Source organism: Lolium rigidum, chromosome 4 (assembly GCF_022539505.1).
Source record: "Lolium rigidum isolate FL_2022 chromosome 4, APGP_CSIRO_Lrig_0.1, whole genome shotgun sequence".
In the NCBI taxonomy this organism is placed as follows: Eukaryota; Viridiplantae; Streptophyta; class Magnoliopsida; order Poales; family Poaceae; genus Lolium; species Lolium rigidum.
In genome coordinates, this window is record NC_061511.1 from 180,150,536 (window position 1) to 180,175,197 (window position 24,662).

Below are 24,662 nucleotides of genomic sequence, written 5' to 3' on the forward strand. Positions count from 1 at the left end.
TTTTATTTCAATTTTGATGCAAAGAGTGAACTCCATTATTTAGCCCTGATTTGTGCATTGGTGCCACGTATTGTCCCATTTAGTAAAAATTCTACTGGATTACCCATTAAAAAACTTTGAACCTAGCATCATCCGATTTTTGCATTTTGCCGGTTGTATTAGATAAGACCGAAATGTTAGGTCGATGTGACATCAACTATGTGTAAAAACTCAGAGGGGTCATTAGTAACGTTCTCTTCTCCATTTGCCTCATTCCTTGCTGTCTTCATGATATTTTCGAACTTTGATCATCGCCTCATACCTGGGCTAGCTGACACACACCAGAGCACAAGGGTCCAAGGTATCTTAAACAGGGTAACCGGGTGAAATTTTCACTAAATGGGGGTAAGTAGTGCCACAAATACACACCTAGAAATTAAAAAAAAATGTGGAATTCACTCTCATTTTAAAGACTTGTCCGCCATATGTATCTTTGAGATATAAAAGCTCAATCAAACATATGCACTACGACAAAGCGAACTCCCTCAACTCCAAGTTAATTGATTTTTTAAGGATTTTGCTAAATCAAATTACATTATCTTTGACCTAGTTTAAAGAAAATATTATAAACATCTAAAATGCCAACTTAAATTTATTAGACTCACCGCAAAATATATTTTCGTACGTAATATATTGGACATTGTAGATATTAGCTATTTTCCACAGACTCGGTCAAATTAGAAAAACACAACATAGAAGTTCAATTAATTTAAAAAGAAGCGGCCCACTTGTCATGTGATAATAATGCAAAATCAATAAATCCATTGTGAACTACTCCCTCCGTTTTCTAAATATAAACCATATAGTTTCTGGCACGGAAATTAAAGGACGCACATTCAGGAAAAATTAGACCATGTTAGCTAGGTTTAACCCTAGACAATTGACGTGAGCTAATAGAGAACTTTGCATAAGATAAGAAAACCTAATCAAATCTCTAAAAATAGCGCCTATACAAACAGGGCAACGCAATACATCTTGTATTCTGGATTTTTTCTAAAAAAAAACTATATAGCCTAAATCTAAAAACAGAGGGAGCAATAAACACACCGGGAAATAATGTAAAAAAGTCCACAATATACGCCATGTCAACCAAACAGAAAAGTCGCAGGTGTGCCACCTCCTCGCATCCAGACACCAGACTACCAGAGGCCTCCATCAATCCAACGCACGCAGATAAGCAGGCCCCACCCGTCATTGACCCGGTAGGCCACCAATATCCTGCCGCAAAGCGCAAAATTATTCCCTTCACGCAAGCTGGGCGAAGCCGCCCCATTTTACTCCAACCACTCTCTCTGTCTCTGAGCGGCGAAAGCTCTCTCCAAGCTTGTTTAAGCTAAAAGCTTCCACCTTGTTCAGCCACTCCTCCCCTCACCGAACACCAGCTGCTCGCCGAAATGCCAGCCCAGAGGCTCCTCCCGCTACTCCTAGCGCTGCTGCTCGCCAGCTCGCCGGAGGGCGCGGCTGGAGCGGGCACCGGCAACGGGACATGCCCGCTGGACCTGAGCTACGTGCCGTCCTTCCCGTGGGACCCGACGCCGTGCGCGGGGAGCGCGCCCAACATCACGGCGTGCCGGCAGACGCTGCTCTCCCTGCTGGGCATCGGCCTCGCGGGGCGGCTGCGCGCCACGGGCCAGTTCCGCCTCCCGTCGGCCGGGGCCGCCGCGGCGTGCCTCGCCGGCCTGGCGGACGGGATCTCCGCGCCGCCGGCCTCCCTCCCGGGCGCCTCGCTCGTGCGCTCCTGCTTCCCGTCGCCGGCCGACTTTGTGTCCACCCCGTCCTACTGCGCCGGCGTCACCACCGCCGCCGAGTACAGGGCCGTCGTCGGGAACGACTCCGTCGCCGGCCTGGACGCCGCCTGCGGGCCCGAGCTCGCCTCCCTGCCGGTCTGCTACAGCTGCCTCACCGCCGGCATCGTCGCCACCTCCCACCTCATCGCCGCCGACGCCAACGCCACGGCCGAGTCGCAGCGCAACTGCTTCTACCTCACCGTCATATACGCCGCCGGCATCTCCAGCGTCGAGGGGCCCACCGCCCTCTCCACCGCCAACTGCACGCTCGGTCTCGGCCTAGCCACCCAACCCTCCCACCCTTCCAAGTCAAACAGCACAACCATCTACGCCACCACCATCCCAATCGCCATCATCCTGCTCCTATCAGCTATCGCATTCATTCTCTGGAGAAAAAGAAGGCACGCCAACGCCAAGAAAACCCGAGACCTCAACATCCCTGAGGAGGGGTCATCAGGCCAGCGGCGGCCGCATCTGCGGCCAAACACCGGCTCGATACTATTCAGCATTGCCGAGCTGTCCAAGGGGACGGACGGCTTCGCGGACAAGAACCTCATCGGCCGCGGCGGGTTCGGGGTCGTCTACCGCGGCGTGCTCGCGGACGGGTCCATCGTTGCTGTCAAGAAGGTGCTCAACCCGGAGATGGAGGGCGGGGACGAGGAGTTCACCAACGAGGTAGAGATCATCAGCCACCTCCGGCACCGCAACCTGGTGCCGCTGCGCGGCTGCTGCATTGTCGACGACGACATCGACGAAGGGAAGCAGATGTTCTTTGTGTATGACTTCATGCCCAACGGATCGCTCGAGGAGTTCATCTTCCGGGACAAAGAGGGGGGCAGCCAGCGGCCGGCGTTGACATGGGCGCAGCGGCGGACCATAATTATGGATGTGGCAAAGGGGCTGGAGTATCTGCATTATGGTGTCAAGCCTGCAATCTATCACAGGGACATCAAGGCGACCAACATACTGCTCGACAATGAGATGCGTGCGCGCGTGGCGGATTTCGGGCTAGCCAGGAGGACCAGGGAGGGGCAGTCTCACCTCACCACGCGTGTCGCCGGCACGCATGGTTACCTGGCGCCGGAGTACGCGCTCTACGGGCAGTTGACAGAGAAGAGTGATGTCTATAGCTTCGGCGTTCTGGTGCTTGAGATATTGAGTGCACGACATGTGCTTGACATGTCGGCTCAGGCAGGGCCGGTGCTGATCACCGACTGGGCGTGGACGCTCGTCAAGGCCGGTCAGTCGAGAGAGGTGCTAGACGAGGCGTTGTCGACCGGTGAGAGCCCAAGAGGAGAGGTGATGGAGAGGTTTGTTCTTGTCGGAATCCTGTGCGCACATGTCATGGTTGCGCTCCGACCGACCATCACCGAGGCGGTGAAGATGCTTGAGGGGGACATGGATATACCCGAGATACCAGACCGCCCACTGCCATATGGGCACAGCCTCATGTTCAGCGAAGCAGGGAGCAACTTCAGTGCTTCACCAGCCATCAGCGGGCCATTGATCGATAATGGGGACATGCTTAGGTGATGTAATACTTGTGTTTCTTTTGGTCAGCTAAATCCATAATTGTGTGTCACGACCTCTTGATATGTTGATTTTCTGTATGAGACATTGAAACGATGCAAATGGAATTCACATCAAATTTTGTTACTTCTGAATTTTAGCCATCATCCCCAACACAAAGACAATCTGTCCACCATCTGGCAACGAGAATAGGCAGCAACTAAACAAGCATGTGATACCAAGCTCCACATTATTCAGCCCTAAGACCAGGATTCTAGGAACATCTTGACATGGACAGCAACTTTGCTAATTAAAGCAATGTACCCTGAGATAACTGGCATTAAGTTCAAGGCAGACATGAAAAGGAAGATACATCTAATAAGGTTGCGGAAGGAAATGCAAGCTAGCAGTTGCAGCCTGCAGGTAAATGAGCTTCAGTGCATACAGCCCCTGGTAGGGTTCAGTGGCCTACTTGTCTTCCTGCAAGTTGGGATGGCTGGGCTGCACCCGGAAAGTGAATGGCATCTGGGCAGCAAGATCCCTACTCTGCTGGTACCCGAGGTCCATCTCCCTCATGCCGCCACTCAGCTCGACTTCCTGCTGGTGCTGGAAACAGGAGAGCAAACTTCGGTAAATTCTCCTCTTCTGGGTTTATCTTCAGCAAAGCAGATAATTGAACCTATGCAGTGAGTTGTCTCATAATAGTTTCAATTACTATCTCCGTCCATAAAAGGATGTTGGAGATTTACATAGATTCGGATGTATCTGTACACTAAACTCTAGATACATCTAAATTTAGACAAAGTTGCGACATCCTTTTACGGACAGAGATAGTATTTATTTTTGTATGGGCAGAGGTGATTCGATATGCAGTGTATCAGATATAGAAATGGTGTTTGGAAAAATTGAACTACGTGGTGTTGAGTGATTTGGTTGCTGAGTAGACGATTCTGATCAGGTGCTTTATGTACTGATCAATGGTCTAACTGCATTAGCAACACTGTACTGAAACCAAGATTGTGTCCTTGGAGAATATGACAATTTCACTAGTTGGCAGAGAGAGATCCATTGCAGAATGTAGAAAGCGAGGTAGTGCTGAAAATTTACCATCCTCAAAACCAGCAGCTTGTGCTCCTCCTCCAGCATCTTCTCCTGCAGTAAATCACAAAGGAGGAGCATGATCAGAATTTGCAGAACAAAATCCTTGTCCATGAAACTCCATGGTGTACAGAAATAAAAACAAGTTGCAGTGACAAATTTAGGCTCATACAGTCCTCCTGTGCATCTTCCAGTGATCCATCTGCAACAAGGAGACAGCACGAACATCAGAGGCAGCAGTTTTCCAGAAAATAAAGGTGCAGCACTTGCAAGCTGCAAACTATGCCATCAGAGCTCTGAATCCTGAAAGGCTGAAACCCCAAATTACCATCTTCTCCCTCAGGTTGGTCTGGCCGTTCTGGAGCGCCTCCTCGATGGCGATCAGCTCCTTGGGCTGCAGGGAGTTTATATCCTCTCCTTTCATGTGCCTGCATTTACCGTTCATCACCCACCGCAGTCGCGTCATGCGAACATTGATGTGCTACAGGTAAAAAATGGAAAGGAAGAAAAAAATGAAGATGGAACACTCACCTGAGCTCGATCTGCATGTTGTCGTTCTCCTTCTTCACCCTGTCGATCTCTGCACTGATGCTCTGGCACAATTCCAGGGTTTTCCAAATTCAGAATACTTTTTATTCGATTATTGGTGCTGAAAGAAATTGCTGGAATAGATCGGACAAGAACCTTGTGCTTCTCATCCCACAGTATCTTCCCGGAGTTGGTCTGGTACTTCTCCAGGATCCTCGGCAGCCTGAAACCAGGCCACAGTTTGCATCTCTGTGATCAGTTCCAGAGGCAACAGAGCACTGAGAGGAGAAAAGGGAGTAGAGAGAGCTTACGTGGTCTTGGGCGTCCAGAAGTCGTAGAGCTTGCCGGCGCTGGAGAAGATGACGACGCCGACCTCGGCGTCGCAGAGCACGCCGATCTCGCGCGCCTTCTTCAGCAGCCCGGCCCGGCGCTTGGCGAAGGTCACCTGCCGGTTGGACGAGTTCTCGATCCTCTTGATCTCGATCTTGCCGCGCCCCATCTCGACCTCCTCCGAGCAGGAACAAGAAACCCCAAGGCTCGACTCCTCTTCCTCGGTTCCTCCCTTCTCTCCTCTGGGCGCTTGGGAGCAGCAAGCCGTGGTGGTGGGGATCTTTATGGTGTGGCCTGTGGGTGTGAATGCCATGGTTGGGGGAGGATGGGGAGTAAAGGAGGGTGGCCGCCATGGAGGGAATGGAGGTGAGGGGGCTTTCGAACTGCGTCAGGGTTGGATGGCCGGAAATGGAAACTGCTCGCGTGCTCCTCTGCTTGGTCCGTTGCGGTTGGATTTTAGCTGACCTGGTTTAGCTTGCGTTGGAGGGAAGGAGCCCTCGTTTGATCAGTGGATACAGCACGTACTCTGTCCCTCCTTTTTCTCTCTCTCTTGCATCCTCTTTTTACGGTGCTTCATCTTTATCTTCCTTTACTTTTTTTCCTTTTGGTCAATCACCATTTTGTTTTCTCCTTGCCACTAATCTAGTACATGCACTCCCTTGGCATACATGTTTTTTCAACATCGGCAAAGTGTAATTGTCGGATAAACTTTTTATTGATCAAATGTTAAAAGTTACAGGAATTGACAAAATGTCATGGGCTTAAGCAACCACATATGGTGGCCTGGATTTAAAGATTAAGCATAATGAGCTAAACTATGAGCCTCCGTATTTGATTTTCTTCCTTCAGATGAGAACAATCACCTTTTTAAACTCTGATCGATGTAAATTGATCTCCTTGAAGATAGCTGCATACTGTCCACCACTAGCATCAACCATATCCATAATAATCTGCTTGCAGTAACTCGCAACAGCAACTCTTGAAGATCGGCCGACAATGCGAGTGTCTCGCGACAAGCAGGGCCTTCAAGAGAAGGCGAATCAAGAAATAGCCCGTATAGAGACCATAGCCATTTCTGAACACCAGCCACAGCACCCATGAACATGTTCCTGGAAACCGCACCATCAATGTTGGCTTTGATCACAACACCCCAAACCTAAAACCCTACCCCAACCTCATGCGAACTAGCAAAAGGATTCTATAAAAATTAAAAGGAGGTTTCAAAATGGCTTTTCACTAAACATTGCACTCCCTCCATCCATAAAAGAACGTCAGAGATTTTTCTAAATTCGAATATATCTATACACTAAAGGGTGTCTAGATATATCCTTCTGACAGAGGCAGTATGAATTATTGTTGTTGTTTTTCTATTTGCTCCATGAAGAATATCCATCGGTTAAAAATCCAATAGGTTAGAGACATCATGACTACACTTTTGCCCCACAAATATCTGGATATTGGGATGTGGGGCATGGAGGAGCTCTGTCCATCTAGACCTCCCCATTGGCATCCCTGATCCAACCAATGTCTTTTCTTTTTATGAAACCCAATACAAACAAAGAAAGAAAGAGAGTAAGGTGATAACTAGCTATTATTACCATAACATCACACTTCTCAAGACAAGATGAGTCTACCATGTCCAATGCATACAATCAAGACTACCAATCATGCCAGGCCAACCTCTTTTCTCATTTATCTCCATCAACCTTTTGGTGTCATTCTCGTTGGGAGCTCGGAGATACGTTGACCCAAACAACTTGATAATCATGCGAGCAAACCTGCGGACTGACTCCGTGGTAGTATCTTCGCCAATTCGAAGATACTCGTCGGTGTAATCCGCAGGGATGCCATAAGCAATGACCCTCATGGCAGCAGAGATCTTTTGGAAAGCGCTGAAACCCATCACCCCGGCGGCATTCCTACGTTGCTTGAAGTAATTCGAATTGGCTTCGCAGGCCTTCACGATTCGGACGAACAAGCTACGCCGCATGCGATACCTCCTACGGAACAAATGGGGAGGATATGTAGGTACCTCGGCGAAGTAGTCCTCCATCAGCTGCTCGTGGCCGAGGAGGAAATTCCGCTGGATGTGGTTCCGGCCGAACACGGAGCCGTGCCTCCGATTCAGCAGCTTCGCGCGGTCCTCCAGGTCCTTGACAGAGAGGAGGAGCATGGTGGCCTCCATCTCGTCGTCCTGGAGCAGCTCGTCGAGGTCGGAATCGTCGGAGCTCGACGAATCCGACAGATCGAACTCGTCGCCCGAGCTCATCCTCGATTCGGACGGAGCGGCAGCGATGGCGGTGGGGGCGGCAGCCGGAGTTGGGCGAGGATCAGCGGGCGGGGTGCGGGGCGAACGGCGCTACCTCCGGGATGCGGGGCTCGAGCGAATCGGGCGGGGCAGCGGCGGCGGAGTGTGGTGGCGGCGCGGGGAAGGAGCGAGCGAGCGGTTGCGTCAGCTGAAATTTCAGCGCGCACTAGATAGGGATCGAGCGTTCGGTTCGTTCGATCGACCCCTACAAATACATACCGTTTTGAGTTTTCGGTCTCGGACCGAAAAAAGTTTTTCGGTTTTGGCCCTTTTACGGTCACTGATCGGCGCCAAATTTCAGCCCGAACCCGTAAACTGGCGGTTATTTTTCGGTTTTGGTCCGTTTACGGGCTCTGTTAGAGCACCGATCAAGGCCTCTCTCCCCATCCCATGGTGCTTCCCTGACCCTACGCACGGCCACCCCATACTGCTGCCGAAACAGGCCTGTTTTACGAGTCACTAGATCGCACAGCAGGCTGAAAGCAGCGTCAGCACTTTGGGCCAGTGGTTTCCTTCCTTTCAGCGCATGCCACCTTTCCCGAAAGAAGAAGTGCCGCACGATAATGTGATGATTCCCCTAACAAAAGAGATTTCGTTTTGCGACAGAACAAAAAGAGAGTTAATCTGACGCTTCAGCCGCTATACATACAAGCCTACAACAACCATCTTGATTCAGTTGGCACAGTGCCCATCTGCATGCTAGAGCATCAACTGTCAGTCTGTCACCAAAGAAACTGCTCAAATGATATCCACATTCCACAGCAGCACTACTGCAAGACAGCAAGAGATAACTGAAGATTGCACAGATCTGGCTAAGCCACAGAACAAAAACTAGCATAGTATCATTCCAGGCGGGTTACATGGCTAACGGTCCAGGGAGCATTGCTGCAAGGAGTGGAGGCTTCGGCTCACCCTTTGGCCCTGCAACAAAAGGTTCTTCAGTATTCCCTTCGTCCTGGGACATCTCAGCGAGCCCCCACTTGTTCAGCTTTGTAGCTAGTCGTCTGCTACGATGGGATCACACGCTAGCCCCTTGGATTTCCATGGCATGTATGCCCCCTCATGAGATAAGTTCTGCAGATAGTTCAGCTTTAGTTCATGTTCATCTAAATATCTAGTTTCCTTAGTCACATGAGAGGAGCAATTTAAATGGATGGGGAACTGCTTTTTTTTTCTCTCTACCAAGGTTGCAATACCGAAATCATGCCTATAGCGTGAGCAACTGAGCATTCGTGTCTAGTCACCACTCATCAGATCGTCGAAAGAACCCTCTGGCTAATATGTGATATGACCCAAAATGCACATAATTGGAAAACAAACTAGTTCCCTTATGGTGTATTTTCCCAATGTATGCCTACTTCAGCAGCTTCCCCTGTAAACCTTAGCTGGGTAAATCATTCGTTCAGATCATTTAGAATGCACCAATCAATCAATCAGTGCAGAGGTCAGTGGGTTTCCCACCTTTGCCTTTTTTTTAAATCATTAATGTTAATTTCCACTGTAGGATATCATAAGTATGCACAAGAAAAATATATAGCTAGGATGGTGAACACAAATAACCTCCAACCAGAAGAAGAATTTTCGCAGGAGGTTCAGGCGCCCCTCATCAGTGTCAGCAGAGTGTATTTGTTTGGCCAGATCTGCATGGCATGCCAAACATCAGTTTTGGTAGCAAAGCATGACACAAATGCAATCAAACAATCCATCCACTGGCAAGTATATTGCGGCACCAAAGCATAACCTTCAAAACTGCTAACAGGACTACGAGAATCTAGATCACAAAGTCTATAAAAAAATGCTACAGGTGCTTTGGGTCAAAAAACAAGATAACACAACATACAAAATTGGCATCATGTATCCAAAAATCAAATTGTCAGTTTATAGAAGAAAGCACAATTGGTACAGAAAATAGAGGCATGGCGACAAGAGAGAAGCTGAGCAAGCTAACCCCCAATTATAATGCACTTAAATCAGGGTTGTTTTGTTCTATGTGAGTGTTACAAATCATTTTAATTAGTTAGGAGCTGGAGAGGAACAACTTAGCTTGATGGATTCTGATAGAAATCAATGATCCATGCAGACAAAAGAAGGGAAAAAGCCTATGGACATGATGAAATTTAATCACCGACTTATGTTAAGGATTTCTAAAATTCATTTGGTCAGAGCTATAGGCTGGGAACATAGATCGATTAGGATCTTAAAATGCACAGTTTTCAAAATTCCTGTCCACCAATACCTTGCTGAAATTAGGTTAAAAAATGAACTCATAAGACTCCGACAACAATAAAGGAGCAACAATGAAATAACTCCATCAAGCAAAAATTATTGTTAAAAAAAGGACAAACCACCTGGGTAGTGATCAAGATATGATAGTCCAAGTATGTCTGTGTCGTAGCGCTTGCATGCATTTCGCAAGTGTTTTAGCCTGCTCACAGGCTTCTGCTCAGTGGCTTTTCTCATAAGCTTTTTGTGTTCACTTCCGTCGTAGGGCTGACTTAGAACAGAATGAAGTTTTTCATCAAATGTAGAAGGAACACCGGAACTAAAAGCAGCAGGTTCTCCTTGATGATCTTCACAGACCTGGCCCAAAAAAAACAAGCTATAGAGTGGATACAGCATCTTCAAAGAGATAAACCACAAAATTAAGCAAAGGTATAACTCACGTTAAAAGCTGAAGATTCTGGAGCAGGTCCATTGATTCCACATTCAGATATAATATTGTCATTCTTTCCAAGTCTATCTTCAGTCATGTTTTCAAGTGCATTGATCGAATGCTTTCGCTCCTTTGTGGAGCTAGCAGTTCTCATTTTACCATATCCAGCGGGTGTCTCATCCTCTTTCCCATATACGAATGTTACACCTGGTTCTGGCTCAACAACCATGAAGCCATCTTCGATCCTCATCATGCTCAGGAATGCTGCATAGGATTCATCAATTGATGTGTCCATCTCCTTCACATTTATATGGGCATCCGTGCCTGATGTTACACTTACACCTGGTTCTGGCTCAACAACCATGAAGCCATCTTCGATCCTCATAGTGCTCATGAATGCTGCATAGGATTCATCAGTTGGTGTGTCCATCTCCTTCACACTTATATGGGCATCCCTACCTGATGTTACACTTACACGAGGGCGCTTGGTCTTTGGACCACGCCGATTCCTGTGCAGGGAATTGTTAAGGACACTTGTGCAATCTTTGTCCACTTCATACCTTACCGAAGCAGGCATGCCATGATCCCCATCTGGCACATCGCAGAAATAGCTGCTCCCAACTTCGCTCAAATGTTCCAGGAAAAGCTTGTAAGATGGATCTACTTCGGAAACATCGTCGCCAATTAGACGGTCACACACCTTCTTCTTGTTACGTGATGGTCCATTTGCTGTTTTCCGGCTCATTATCTGCTAGATTCCCTGGAAATCCAGTAAGGGATTATATTATACGCATGAACAGTCGGTCTATCAGTAACTGTCATAGAAATTCAGAGCGCACTAAGCAGTTGGTTCTTGCAATGCAACCTACACTGAGACATCAGTACATCACTGTGTTAGGCATCCAGACCTAATGCATACATCACGGAGTTAGCCCGGAAAAAGAGTGTGGCGATTCAATCGAGGAGCTACCCCGAATTGTGACCACTCAGACAGATTGGATGGAGGCGAGTCTGTGTTGAATTTCTGTGCCCTACTGACTGTGGCGATTACAAAGTAGTGTAGCAGAAATGCATCTCCGCACCGAATAAATCGTCACTAGCAAAGTAGCAATGCATGCAACAAAATCACCCTAAGGTGTAAGATCTGAGTCGAATCGGCAGAGATCGCTGGGCACAAAGTCGCCAACGACATGCGAAGCTCTTTGGCAACAAAAGCCCCATTGTACAGAGTACGGACCTACATGCACAGCAACGAGATGCAGTGCTTCGAGAGGAAATCAAGAAAGCACGAGGAAATCAACAGCCGAATCCTCAACCGAAAACTGTCCCTAAAAATCTCTCCACTTCGCAAAGCAATATTTGGGGAAGGATTAGCTTAGCTTACCTGGAAGAGGAAGAAGATCAGAGCGATGCTGCCTTCGCCTTCCTTTTCTTGGCCGTACGGGGGTTTCTAGTGCCGAGCGGATTTCCTGTTCACGCTCAACGTAGAATTTGGGGGAAAAGGAAAGCAAACAGTCAGAAGCAAACTGGAATCGATGCTTGTTCTTGACGGATAAAAGGAGAAAACTTCTGACTTGCCGCGTGCCGGCGCCATTGATTGCTTTGTTTTCATTGATTGAGAAGATTGAGAGGACATGACATCCGGGTTCGGTGACATCGCCTGCTGTTTTTTTTTTTTACTTTTGGGGGGCTAATTAATTTTTTTCTTCTTTATTTCCATAAATATTGCGCAGTTTTTTTCTTCAAAAAATAATATTATGGCGTCGGTTTCGGGAATCCCGAAATGGACTAGTCGGGTATGAAAAGTCAAAAGGTGGCCAATAGTGTGGCCCAGAGCGGCAAGGAATCCGTCGGGATGGACGAACCCGAAAAGCTTGGTCGCCCTTTAAGGTGACCATTCTGATCGGGGTAGAGAATCTCGAAGAGTCCAGCCGGTTTAGTCTACCTAGTATGTTCCTCGCAAGCAATAACTCGCCCCGTTCCCTTGCTTCTTCCTCTCTTATTTCTCGTGTGCTCTGTTTATTCTCTTTGGTTTTGGCAATTTTGTGGCCAAATTTTGCCATTCTCCCGCCAAATCAAGTAGTTAGATCAAGTAGAAAAGCAAGGGAAATTCCGATTTACTGCGGAGATAGCTCATGTAGGCGTTTTGGTGGTGCTCTTTTGGAACAATGGTGGTACTGCCATAGTGGTTCCTGGTGTTGGCGCCTTGAGGCATCACTCTTATGTGTTTGTTTCATCCACCTTGATTGCTGCGAAGTACCTCAGAAGTTCTTGCCGTATTTTCCTCAAGGGTTGTTACAGGCCACCCTTCCCTTCTTAATTCCTTACCCACTTCAGTGAGGAATTCTTTGAGTGGAACTATCTTATTGTTTCGCCTGACGACACACAACCACAAACATTGGGACACCCACATGGAAAAACTACAAGCTGAAGGATCATCCGACATCTTCGACAGAATACACTGGGATATAATAGAACGATGGGGAAGGGGGTTATAGGACAAGAAGAGAAGAAATGGCGAGAAAAGTCTGGCACGAAAAAATCTGGCAAGAAGGATTGGGGGGATATTCAACGGGGAAGATTAGCGGGAAAATATGGCGGGGAATCATTATTAATACATTAACTTAAGATATAATACAACTGAAATTAAGATACACCGCTATATTATAACCGAAATTAATTTACGCCGCTACACCATAGCGCAAATTTAGTTACACCGCTACACTACAACTGGAATTTAGATACATTGCTAATATGACAGAAATCTAGTGGTTATGAGTCCAGCGTGACCATTTTCTGGTCCTGCCACTGCGTTCTTCCGCTCCCTGGGCATCCCTTTCTCTATTTCTCAGTCTATCCGCCTCACCGAGCTCCCTGCGCACCTATTCCTCCTTCATGCAACTCTCACTTTTCTCGTTCAGCTTCCCCCACTCATCAAGCCAATGTAATTGCTCCTCTCGATGTTCTTCGAGCTAGCTCTCTCTCTCTCTCTCCTCCTTTGCCTGTGCAACAATCTCATTTGCATGCTCCTCCACGTTAAAGCTTTCCCATGCATGACGATGCCCTTTTTCAATCTCCCACAACGCCTATTCTGATGGTACCACATGTAGAGGGGCAGAGGGTACCACAACACAAATAGGAACGTTAATTAAAAAACAACAGTGACATAAATAATATATCTATTCATAAGAAGGGAGCCTAGCTCGTCCATTTAGGGAAGTTGGTATACAACCCCGCCACCCATGTTCAAATCCTCATAGACGCATTATTTGGGTTCTTTCGAAAAACCCGATGTAGGTTTTCCTTAAAAGAAAAAGTCTGTTCAGCTTGCTTAGAATATACCAGAGGCCTCGGGTACGACGAACTTGCCGGTGCATCATGATCATAGTTGCCACACCCGAAAAACTTGATGACAAATTGATTAAAAAAATCCTCTACCTCGTCCACCTTCGCAAGATCGCCGCACCAGCACCGCTCCGCTCTCGCCCCTAGGGAAAGCTTGCACCCTTCATCTTCGTCGGCCTAAAGTCTTGGTCCGAGCAAGGCACAATCATGCCGACAAATGGTTGGCATGAGGAAGAAGTGGGAGAGAAACACTGATACATCAAAACAAATCAGCGGATGGATTTATAAAGAGGTGACGAGATGAGATGGCGACAAATGGTGGCGGGAAAGTGTTGGCGAGAGAAAGGGACGAGAATAAAATGTGACCAACCAGACGAGTCGAGTTCAGCCAGCCTGACAAGGCCCTGTAGGGCTGGGCAAGCCCGACTAGACCCATTCAGGGTCGTCCAACATGACTTGTTCTCTTGTAGGGGAGCCCGTGGAATCTACGCCGATTGGGTTTGTCCAACCCAAAAGGTTACTGAAGGAGATATGCCCAAGAGGCAATAATAAAAGTGGTTATTATATATCTTTATGTTTATGATAAATGTTTATATACCATGCTATAATTGTATTGACCGAAACATTGATACATGTGTGATATGTAAACAACAAAGAGTCCCTAGTATGCCTCTTAACTAGCTTGTTGATTAATGGATGATTAGTTTCATAATCATGAACATTGGATGTTATTAATAACAAGGTTATATCATTGTATGAATGATGTAATGGACACACCCAATTAAGCGTAGCATAAGATCACGTCATTAAGTTATTTGCTATAAGCTTTCGATACATAGTTACCTAGTCCTTATGACCATGAGATTATATAAATCACTTATACCGGAAAGGTACTTTGATTACATCAAACGCCACTGCGTAAATGGGTGGTTATAAAGGTGGGATTAAGTATCCAGAAAGTATGAGTTGAGGCATATGGATCAACAGTGGGATTTGTCCACCCCGATGACGGATAGATATACTCTGGGCCCTCTCGGTGGAATGTCGTCTAATGTCTTGCAAGCATATGAATAAGTTCATAAGAGACCACATACCACGGTACGAGTAAAGAGTACTTGTAAGGAGACGAGGTTGAACAAGGTATAGAGTGGTACCGATGATCAAACCTCGGACAAGTAAAATATCGCGTGACAAAGGGAATTGGTATCGTATGTGAATGGTTCATTCGATCACTAAAGTCATTGTTGAATATGTGGGAGCCATTATGGATCTCCAGATCCCGCTATTGGTTATTGGTCGGAGTGAGTACTCAACCATGTCCACATAGTTCGCGAACCGTAGGGTGACACACTTAAAGTTGGATGTTGAAATGGTAGAACATGTATATGGAATGGAGTTCGAATATTTGTTCGGAGTCCCGGATGAGATCCCGGACATCACGAGGAGTTCCGGAATGGTCCGGAGAATAAGATTCATATATAGGAAGTCATTTTATAAGATTTAAAATGATCCGGAAGGTTCTATGGAAGGTTCTAGAAGGTTCTAGAAAAGTCCGGAAGAAACCACTTTGGAAGGCGGAGTCCCAAAGGGACTCCACCACCATGGCCGGCCAACCCTAAAGGGGAGGAGTCCCAAGTGGACTCCCCTAAGGGGGCCGGCCACCCCCTCCCAAGGAAGGGTGGGAATCCCACCTCTAGTGGGAGTCCTAGCTTGGGTAGGTTTCATGTGATATGGAAGGTTTTGGTTTGGGGTCTTATTCGAAGACTTGTAGACCAACTCTTGGGTGTTCCACCTATATAATGAGGGCCAAGGGGAGGGGGCCGGCCACCCAAACACCACAAGGTGGCCGCACCACCTAGATGGCCGGCGCCCCCCTCTCCCCAAACCCTAGGGGCCCCACTACTCCTTCTTCCCCGCACGCTTAGCGAAGCTCCGCCGGGATTCTCCACCACCACCGACACCACGCCGTCGTGTTGTCGGATTCAAGAGGAGCTACTACTTCCGCTGCCCGCTGGAACGGGGAGGTGGACGTCGTCTTCATCAACAACCGAACGTGTGACCGAGTACGGAGGTGCTGCCCGTTTGTGGCGCCGTGAACAAGATCTTCTACGCGCTTTTGCAAGCGGCAAGTGAACGTCTACCGCAGCAACAAGAGCCTCATCTTGTAGGCTTTGGAATCTCTTCAAGGGTGAGACTCGATAATCCCCTCGTTGCTACCGTCTTCTAGATTGCATCTTGGCTTGGATTGCGTGTTCGCGGTAGGAAATTTTTTGTTTTCTATGCAACGAATCCCTACGAGTGGTATCAGAGCCGTGTCTATGCATAGATGGTTGCACGAGTAGAACACAATGGTTTTGTGGGCGTTGATGCTCTTGTTATCTTTAGTTTGAGTACTTTGCATCCTTGTGGCATAGTGGGATGAAGCGGCTCGGACTAACTTTACATGACCGCGTTCATGAGACTTGTTCCTCGTTCGACATGCAACTTGTATTGCATAAGAGGTTGAAAGTGCATGGAGCCCCCATGTGTGGTTTTGGTAATTAATGACAATCCCTATGGACTAATGTTTGCATTGAGTTATATTTGTAGGTGTTGTCCATAGGCAATACTTGAACCATAAGTTGGCTTCAAGATTGCAATAAGAAGCAAATGAAGAAGATCAAGTGTCAAGTATGTCTTGAAGATGAAGATGAAGTGAGCTCTCAAGGTTAACTTCAAGACATCAACGAAATGAAGTGCAAGTTCAAGATGAGCCAACTCGAAGAGATCATATGCTTCAAGCTTGCCATGAAGAAATGAAGTGCAAGTTCAAGATGAGCCATCTCGAAGAGATCCTTTGCTCGACTCTTGCCATCCATATGGTATTCATAGATATGTGAAGTTGCGCCGAAGAAGAAGCTCTCCCATGATGGATTATGGGGGAGCAATCCACAAGACTTCGTCAAGCAAGCACAATCAAGAAAGGCGTTCCATCTTGTTGCGGTCAAGATCGTCATCATCGAGCTCAAGTGGAATGCGCAAGTATAAGGTTTGCTCTTGATAGGGTTTCTTTCTCACCGGTCTCATAGTGTAGTTGGAGACCGGTTTATAGTTTAGTTGCCGTACTATCAAGAGGGCTCTCGAGTGAGTAACTCGATCGTATCGTTCGGAGAGAGCTCAAACCTTTGCATCCTTGCATCATATTTCTTGGTTTTTATTTGGATCTTATCCATGTGGTGATTTAGAGCTTGTGGTTATTTCCATAGCAAGCTCTAGTTCATCGAAAACGGATTTCGCATGAATCACTTGTTGCGTTTTCGATATTGGAGTTTTTCTCGGTTTCTCGTATTGAGAGGTTTCACTCTAAAATACATAGAAAAACCTACCCCACTTGTTCTTAAGCTTTTCACTCTTTGTGGGGTAGCTCTTGTCATCTTCTTTACAACAAAATTGGTTTCACCTAAATCCGAGTTTCCTAACTCAAGTTGTTGCATTTTCCATATTGGAGGTTTTACCGGTTTGCTGTTTATAGATAGGTAAAACATTTATTCATTTGTTTCTATCCTACCTTACTGAACTATGATGGTTTCCTGCATGATCTTGTAGAGATTTTTACTAGCTTCGAAACGAGCCCAAGATCATCAAAATCGGAGTCCGGATGCAAAAGTTATTCAAGTTTCCGTGAAGCAGTTTTTTGGCCGGAAGTTGGCCGGAAGTTCCGGTGGCCGGAACTTCCGCCCAAGTTCCGGCGAACTTCCGGAAATGACGATTCTGCACGCAAAAGTATACTGTAAGCTTTCCGGGGACGCCCTACTTCATCCGGAAGTTGGCCGGTACTTCCGGGGGGCGGAAGTTCCGCCCCAAATGACCGGAAGTTCCGGTTTTGACGAGTTTTGTGCATAACGGGCAGATTTCTCTTGCCCTATTTAAGGGGGTCTTCTTCCCCAAAGTTCCTGAACCGTTTGAGCTCGTTTTTGCCTCCATTGTTGACCTTCTTTGAGCTTGCTATCTCCCTCTCCCTCCCATGAATCTTGCATCTATTTGAGAGATAGATAGAGGAGATCTAGATCTACACCTTCACCAATCAAATCCCTCTCTTTGTGAGGGGAATCCACTAGATCTAGATCTTGGAGAAATTTGGTGTTCCTCCTCCTATTTGTTCTTCCTCTCTTATTCCCCCAATAGCTTTTGTAGCTTTGTTGGAATTTGAGAGAGAGGGACTTGAGCATCTTTGTGGTGTTCTTGCCATTGCATTTGGTGCATCGGTTTGAGTTCTCCACGGTGATTCGTGTAAGTGAAAGCAAGAAAGTTGTTACTCTTGGGTTCTTGGAACCCTAGACGGATTTGAGGCCTTTGTGGCGATTTCTTGGGAGCCTCCAATTAAGTTGTGGATGCGTGCCTGATGCGTGTGGTTGCACGTCCGTTGGGAACCCCAAGAGGAAGGTGTGATGCGCACAGCGGCAAGTTTCCCTCAGTAAGAAACCAAGGTTTAATCGGACCAGTAGGAGTCAAGAAGCACGTTGAAGGTTGATGGCTGCGAGATGTAGTGCGGCGCAACACCGGGGATTCCGGCGCCAACGTGGAACCCGCACAACACAACCAAAGTACTTTGCCCCAACGAAACAGGTGAGGTTGTCAATCTCACCGGCTTGTCTGTAACAAAGGATTAACCGTATTGTGTGGAAGATGATTGTTTGCGAGAAAACAAGTAGAACAAGTATTGCAGTAGATTGTATTTCAGGAAAGAGAATTGGACCGGGGTCCACAGTTCACTAGAGGTGTCTCTCCCATAAGACGAACAGCATGTTGGGTGAACAAATTACAGTTGGGCAATTGACAAATAAAGAGAGCATGACCATGCACATACATATCATGATGAGTATAGTGAGATTTAATTGGGCATTACGACAAAGTACATAGACCACCATCCAACTGCATCTATGCCTAAAAAGTCCACCTTCAGGTTATCATCCAGTATTAAGTTGCAAAGCAACAGACAATTGCATTAAGTATGGTGCGTAATGTAATCAACAACTACATCCTTAGACATAGCATCAATGTTTTATCCCTAGTGGCAACAAGACAACACAACCTTAGAACTTTTCGTCACTCGTCCCGGTGTCAATGCGTGCATGAACCCACTATCGAGCATAAGTACTCCCTCTTGGAGTTGCAAGCATCTACTTGGCCGTAGCATCTACTAGTAACGGAAAGCATGCAAGATCATAAACAACACGTAGATATAACTTTGATAATCAACATAACAAGTATTCTCTATTCATCGGATCCCAACAAACGCAACATATAGAATTACAGTATAGATGATCTTGATCATGTTAGGCAGCTCACAAGATCCGACAATGATAGCACAATGGGGAGAAGACAACCATCTAGCTACTGCTATGGACCCATAGTCCAGGGGTAGACTACTCACACATCACACCGGAGGCGACCATGGCGGCGTAGAGTCCTCCGGGAGATGATTCCCCTCTCCGGCAGGGTGCCGGAGGCGATCTCCTGGATCCCCCGAGATGGGATCGGCGTTGGCGGCGTCTCCGGAAGGTTTTCCGTATCGTGGCTCTCGGCATCGGGGGTTTCGTCACGGAGGCTTTAAGTAGGCGGAAGGGTAGGTCAAGAGGCGGCACGGGGGCCCAGACCATAGGCCGGCGCGGCCAGGGGTGGGGCCGCGCCACCCTAGGGTTTGGCCACCCCGTGGCCCCTCTTCGTTTCATCTTCGGACTTCTGGAAGCTTCGTGGAAAAATAGGCCCCTGGGCTTTGATTTCGTCCAATTCCGAGAATATTTCCTTACTAGGATTTCTGAAACCAAAAACAGCAGAAAACAAGCAATCGGCACTTCGGCATCTTGTTAATAGGTTAGTTCCAGAAAATGCACGAATATGACAAAAGTGTGCATAAAACATGTAGATAACATCAATAATGTGGCATGGAACATAAGAAATTATCGATACGTCGGAGACATATCAGCATCCCCAAGCTTAGTTCTCGCTCGTCCCGAGCAGTGTAAAACGATAACACGTATAATTTCTGGAGTGACATGCCATCATAATCTTGATCATACTATTTGTAAAGCATATGTAGTGAATGTAGCGATCAAAACAATGTATATGACATGAGTAAACAAGTGAATCATATAGCAAAGACTTTTCATGAATAGCACTTCAAGACAAGCATCAATAAGTCTTGCATAAGAGTTAACTCATAAAGCAATAATTCAAAGTAAAAGCATTGAAGCAACACAAAAGAAGATTAAGTTTCAGCGGTTGCTTTCAACTTGTAACATGTATATCTCATGGATATTGTCAACATAGAGTAACATAATAGGTGCAATAAGCAAGTATGTAGGAATCAATGCACAGTTCACACAAGTGTTTGCTTCTTGAGATGGAGAGAAATAGGTGAACTGACTCAACAATGAAAGTAAAAGAATGGTCCTCCATAGAGGAAAAGCATCGATTGCTATATTTGTGCTAGAGCTTTGATTTTGAAAACATGAAACAATTTTGTCAACGGTAGTAATAAAGCATATGCATCATGTAAATTATATCTTATAAGTTGCAAGCCTCATGCATAGTGTACTAATAGTGCCCGCACCTTGTTCTAATTAGCTTGGACTACCGGATCATCACAATGCACTGTTTTAACCAAGTGTCACAAAGGGGTACCTCTATGTCGCCTGTACAAAGGTCTAAGGAGAAAGCTCGCATTGGATTTCTCGCTATTGATTATTCTTCAACTTAGACATCCATACCGGGACAACATAGACAACAGATAATGGACTCCTCTTTTATGCATAAGCATGTAACAACAATTAGTAAATTTCTCATTTGAGATTTGAGGATATATGTCCAAAACTGAAACTTCCACCATGGATCATGGCTTTAGTTAGCGGCCCAATGTTCTTCTCTAACATATGCATGCTTAACCATAAGGTGGTAGATCTCTCTTACTTCAGACAAGACGGACATGCATAGCAACTCACATGAAATTCAACAATGAATAGTTGATGGCGTCCCCAGTGAACATGGTTATCGCACAACAAACAACTTAATAGGAGATAAAGTGCATAATTACATATTCAATACCACAATAGTTTTTAAGCTATTTGTCCCATGAGCTATATATTGCAAAGGTGAATGATGGAATTTTAAAGGTAGCACTCAAGCAATTTACTTTGGAATGGCGGAAAATACCATGTAGTAGGTAGGTATGGTGGACACAAATGGCATAGTGGTTGGCTCAAGTATTTTGGATGCATGAGAAGTATTCCCTCTCGATACAAGGTTTAGGCTAGCAAGGTTATTTGAAACAAACACAAGGATGAACCGGTGCAGCAAAACTCACATAAAAGACATATTGAAAACATTATAAGACTCTACACCGTCTTCCTTGTTGTTCAAACTCAATACTAGAAATTATCTAGACCTTAGAGAAACCAAATATGCAAACCAAATTTTAGCATGCTCTATGTATTTCTTCATTAATGGGTGCAAAGCATATGATGCAAGAGCTTAAACATGAGCACAACAATTGCCAAGTATCACATTACCCAAGACATTAATAGCAATTACTACATGTATCATTTTCCAATTCCAACCATATAACAATTTAACGAAGGAGAAACTTCGCCATGAATACTATGAGTAGAAACCAAGGACATACTTGTCCATATGCTACAGCGGAGCGTGTCTCTCTCCCATAAAGTTAATGCTAGGATCCATTTTATTCAAACAAAACAAAAACAAAAACAAACTGACGCTCCAAGAAAAAGCACATAAGATGTGATGGAATAAAAATATAGTTTCAGGGGAGGAACCTGATAATGTTGTCGATGAAGAAGGGGATGCCTTGGGCATCCCCAAGCTTAGACGCTTGAGTCTTCTTGAATATGCAGGGGTGAACCACCGGGGCATCCCCAAGCTTAGAGCTTTCACTCTCCTTGATCATGTTGCATCATACTCCTCTCTTGATCCTTGAAAACTTCCTCCACACCAAACTCGACACAACTCATTAGAGGGTTAGTGCACAATAAAAATTAACATATTCAGAGGTGACACAATCATTCTTAACACTTCTGGACATTGCATAATGCTACTGGACATTAGTGGATCAAAGAAATTCATCCATCTTAGCACAAGAGGCAATGCGAAATAAAAGGCAGAATCTGTCAAAACAGAACAGTTCGTATTGACGAATTTTAAAATGGCACCAGACTTGCTCAAATGAAAATGCTCAAATTGAATGAAAGTTGCGTACATATCTGAGTATCATGCACGTAAATTGGCTTAATTTTCTGAGCTACCTACAGGGAGCTAGACCCAGATTCGTGACAGCAAAGAAATCTGGAACTGTGCAGTAATCCAAATCTAGTACTTACTTTTCTATCAACGGCTTAACTTGGCACAACAAAACACAAAACTAAGATAAGGAGAGGTTGCTACAGTAGTAAACAACTTCCAAGACACAAAATAAAAACAAAGTATCTGTAGGTAAAAACATGGGTTGTCTCCCATAAGCGCTTTTCTTAACGCCTTCAGCTAGGCGCGTAAAGTGTGTATCAAGTATTATCAAGAGATGGTGTGTCAACCTTACCTTGGGCTTTACCCTTACCTTTCTTATTGTTTTTCTTTCCCTTGGGTTTAGGAAATAAATGATTTCCCCGGTATAGAGGTGAATTTCAGAGTGCCTTCTCCAACATCAATGACTCGCTCCCAATAGTTTCAAAGAGGATCTTCCAAGTGTGAGTTTTCCTGTTTCAATAACAAGATAATCAATGGATATTGTTCTTCCAAGAATGGTTGTATGCACACCTGCGGCTATTCCTTTAGGAATTATGGTAGAGTTATCAATGAGAGTTATTTCTTCTCCTCCTTCATCAACTCCCCAAAGTTTCAAAGATTTATAAATACTTTCGTGCATAAGGCAAAATTCATACATAATATCACAAGAGGGCATGGAGAGTTCGATCACCGATAACAATTTTAACAAAGAGATCCCACAATGAGAGTTTAGAGTTCACTAAAACTTGTTCAAGACGATTACGAACGTGGCAATAGTTATCATTCAAGCGAGATGTACTTATCTCGAGATTATTTAATCTACTATATATGCTAGTGAGGGCTGAATCAAAGTTATTAGCTGAATCATGTGATGCAACCAACTTCTTTATGGCATTAAAAGCTTGATCCCCATTGCAATGAAGGAAATCTCCTCCCACTAAAGTATCCAAAGCATATCTATAGCGAACCATAAGACCAAAATAAAAATTACTAAGGAGCAAACTTAGAGTCATTTGAGGTTCGGTTTTACGATAAGAAGTAAAAATTCTAGACCAAGCATCCTTAAAACTCTCCTCATCCCCTTGTTTAAAAGTGAAGACTAATTCTTCAGTGCGAAGAAGTAATGTGTTCGTAGCAAGACATGGTAACAAAAGTAACTAATTTTTTTTTATATTTTTAATATAGAGTGCAAGACAATAAATAAAGCAAACTAGATAAAGTAAATGCAAGTAAACTAATTTTTTTGTGTTTTTGATATAGCAAACAAGATAGCAAATAAAGTAAAACTAGCAACTAATTTTTTTGTATTTTGATTTAGTGCAGCAAACAAAGTAGTAAATAAAACTAAGCAAGACAAAAACAAAGTAAAGAGATTGAGAAGTGGAGACTCCCCTTGCAGCGTGTCTTGATCTCCCCAGCAACGGCGCCGTAAATTTGCTTGATGCGTGTGGTTGGCACGTCCGTTGGGAACCCCAAGAGGAAGGTGTGATGCGCACAGCGGCAAGTTTCCCTCGCAAGAAACCAAGGTTTAATCGGACCAGAGAGGAGTCAAGAAGCACGTTGAAGGTTGATGGCGGCAAGATGTAGTGCGGCGCAACACCAGGGATTCCGGCGCCAACGTGGAACCCGCACAACACAACCAAAGTACTTTGCCCCAACGAAACAATGGAGGTTGTCAATCTCACCGGCTTGTCTGTAACAAAGGATTAACCGTATTGTGTGGAAGATGATTGTTTGCAGAAAACAAGAGAACAAGTATTGCAGAGATTGTATTTCAAGTAAAGAGAATTGGACCGGGGTCCACAGCTCACTAGAGGTGTCTCTCCCATAAGACGAACAAGCATGTTGGGTGAACAAATTACAGCTTGGGCAATTGACAAATAAAGAGAGCATGACCATGCACATACATATCATGATGAGTATAGTGAGATTTAATTGGGCATTACGACAAAGTACATAGACCGCCATCCAACCGCATCTATGCCTAAAAAGTCCACCTTCAGAGTTATCATCCGAACCCCTCCGCATTAAGTTGCAAAGCAACGTACAATTGCATTAAGTATGGTGCGTAATGTAATCAACAACTACATCCTTAGACATAGCATCAATGTTTTATCCCTAGTGGCAACAAAGCACAACACAACCTTAGAACTTTCTCGTCATCGTCCTGGTGTCAATGCAGCATGAACCCACTATCGAGCATAAGTACTCCCTCTTGGAGTTACAAGCATCTACTTGGCCAGAGCATCTACTAGTAACGGAAAGCATGCAAGATCATAAACAACACGTAGATATAACTTTGATAATCAACATAACAAGTATTCTCTATTCATCGGATCCCAACAAACGCAACATATAGAATTACAGATAGATGATCTTGATCATGTTAGGCAGCTCACAAGATCCGACAATGATAGCACAATGGGGAGAAGACAGCCATCTAGCTACTGCTATGGACCCATAGTCCAGGGGTAGACTACTCACACATCACACCGGAGGCGACCATGGCGGCGTAGAGTCCTCCGGGGAGATGATTCCCCTCTCCGGCAGGGTGCCGGAGGCGATCTCCTGGATCCCCCGAGATGGGATCGGCGTTGGCGGCGTCTCTCGGAAGGTTTTCCGTATCGTGGCTCTCTGGCACCGGGGGTTTCGTCACGGAGGCTTTAAGTAGGCGGAAGGGTAGGTCAAGAGGCGGCACGGGGGCCCAGACCATAGGCCGGCGCGGCCAGGGTGGGGCCGCGCCGCCCTAGGGTTTGGCCACCCCGTGGCCCCTCTTCGTTTCATCTTC

General features: G+C 45.7%; 3 protein-coding genes across 4 annotated transcripts; 1 reads left to right on the top strand and 2 right to left on the bottom strand.

The window, feature by feature from the left end:
• The first annotated feature begins 1,433 nt into the window (after positions 1-1,433).
• Positions 1,434-3,408, top strand: LOC124706475 (probable receptor-like protein kinase At1g11050). The gene has a single exon (XM_047238140.1). The coding sequence runs from the start codon at positions 1,434-1,436 to the stop codon at positions 3,357-3,359; it is 1,926 nt and encodes a 641-aa protein (XP_047094096.1). The 3' UTR covers positions 3,360-3,408.
• A 160-nt stretch (positions 3,409-3,568) lies between these two features.
• Positions 3,569-5,569, bottom strand: LOC124706476 (MADS-box transcription factor 4-like). Of its 2 annotated transcripts, XM_047238142.1 has the most exons (7): positions 5,273-5,569; positions 5,118-5,184; positions 4,965-5,026; positions 4,762-4,861; positions 4,606-4,635; positions 4,443-4,487; positions 3,569-3,941 (listed from the first exon to the last, which is right to left on the bottom strand). In XM_047238142.1, the coding sequence occupies exons 1-7, from the start codon at positions 5,458-5,460 to the stop codon at positions 3,804-3,806; spliced, it is 630 nt and encodes a 209-aa protein (XP_047094098.1). In that variant the 5' UTR covers positions 5,461-5,569; the 3' UTR covers positions 3,569-3,803. The 2 variants fall into 2 exon arrangements, with proteins under 2 accessions (XP_047094098.1, XP_047094097.1); XM_047238141.1 differs by lacking the exon at positions 3,569-3,941 and having other exon boundaries at positions 4,148-4,487.
• Positions 5,570-8,389: 2,820 nt separating this feature from the next.
• LOC124646520 lies at positions 8,390-11,523 on the bottom strand. Its single transcript, XM_047186626.1, has 5 exons — positions 11,490-11,523; positions 10,263-11,012; positions 9,948-10,179; positions 9,160-9,239; positions 8,390-8,673 (listed from the first exon to the last, which is right to left on the bottom strand). Exons 2-5 carry the CDS (start codon positions 10,995-10,997, stop codon positions 8,596-8,598), a joined length of 1,125 nt encoding a protein of 374 aa, XP_047042582.1. The 5' UTR covers positions 10,998-11,012; positions 11,490-11,523; the 3' UTR covers positions 8,390-8,595.
• Positions 11,524-24,662: the final 13,139 nt, after the last annotated feature.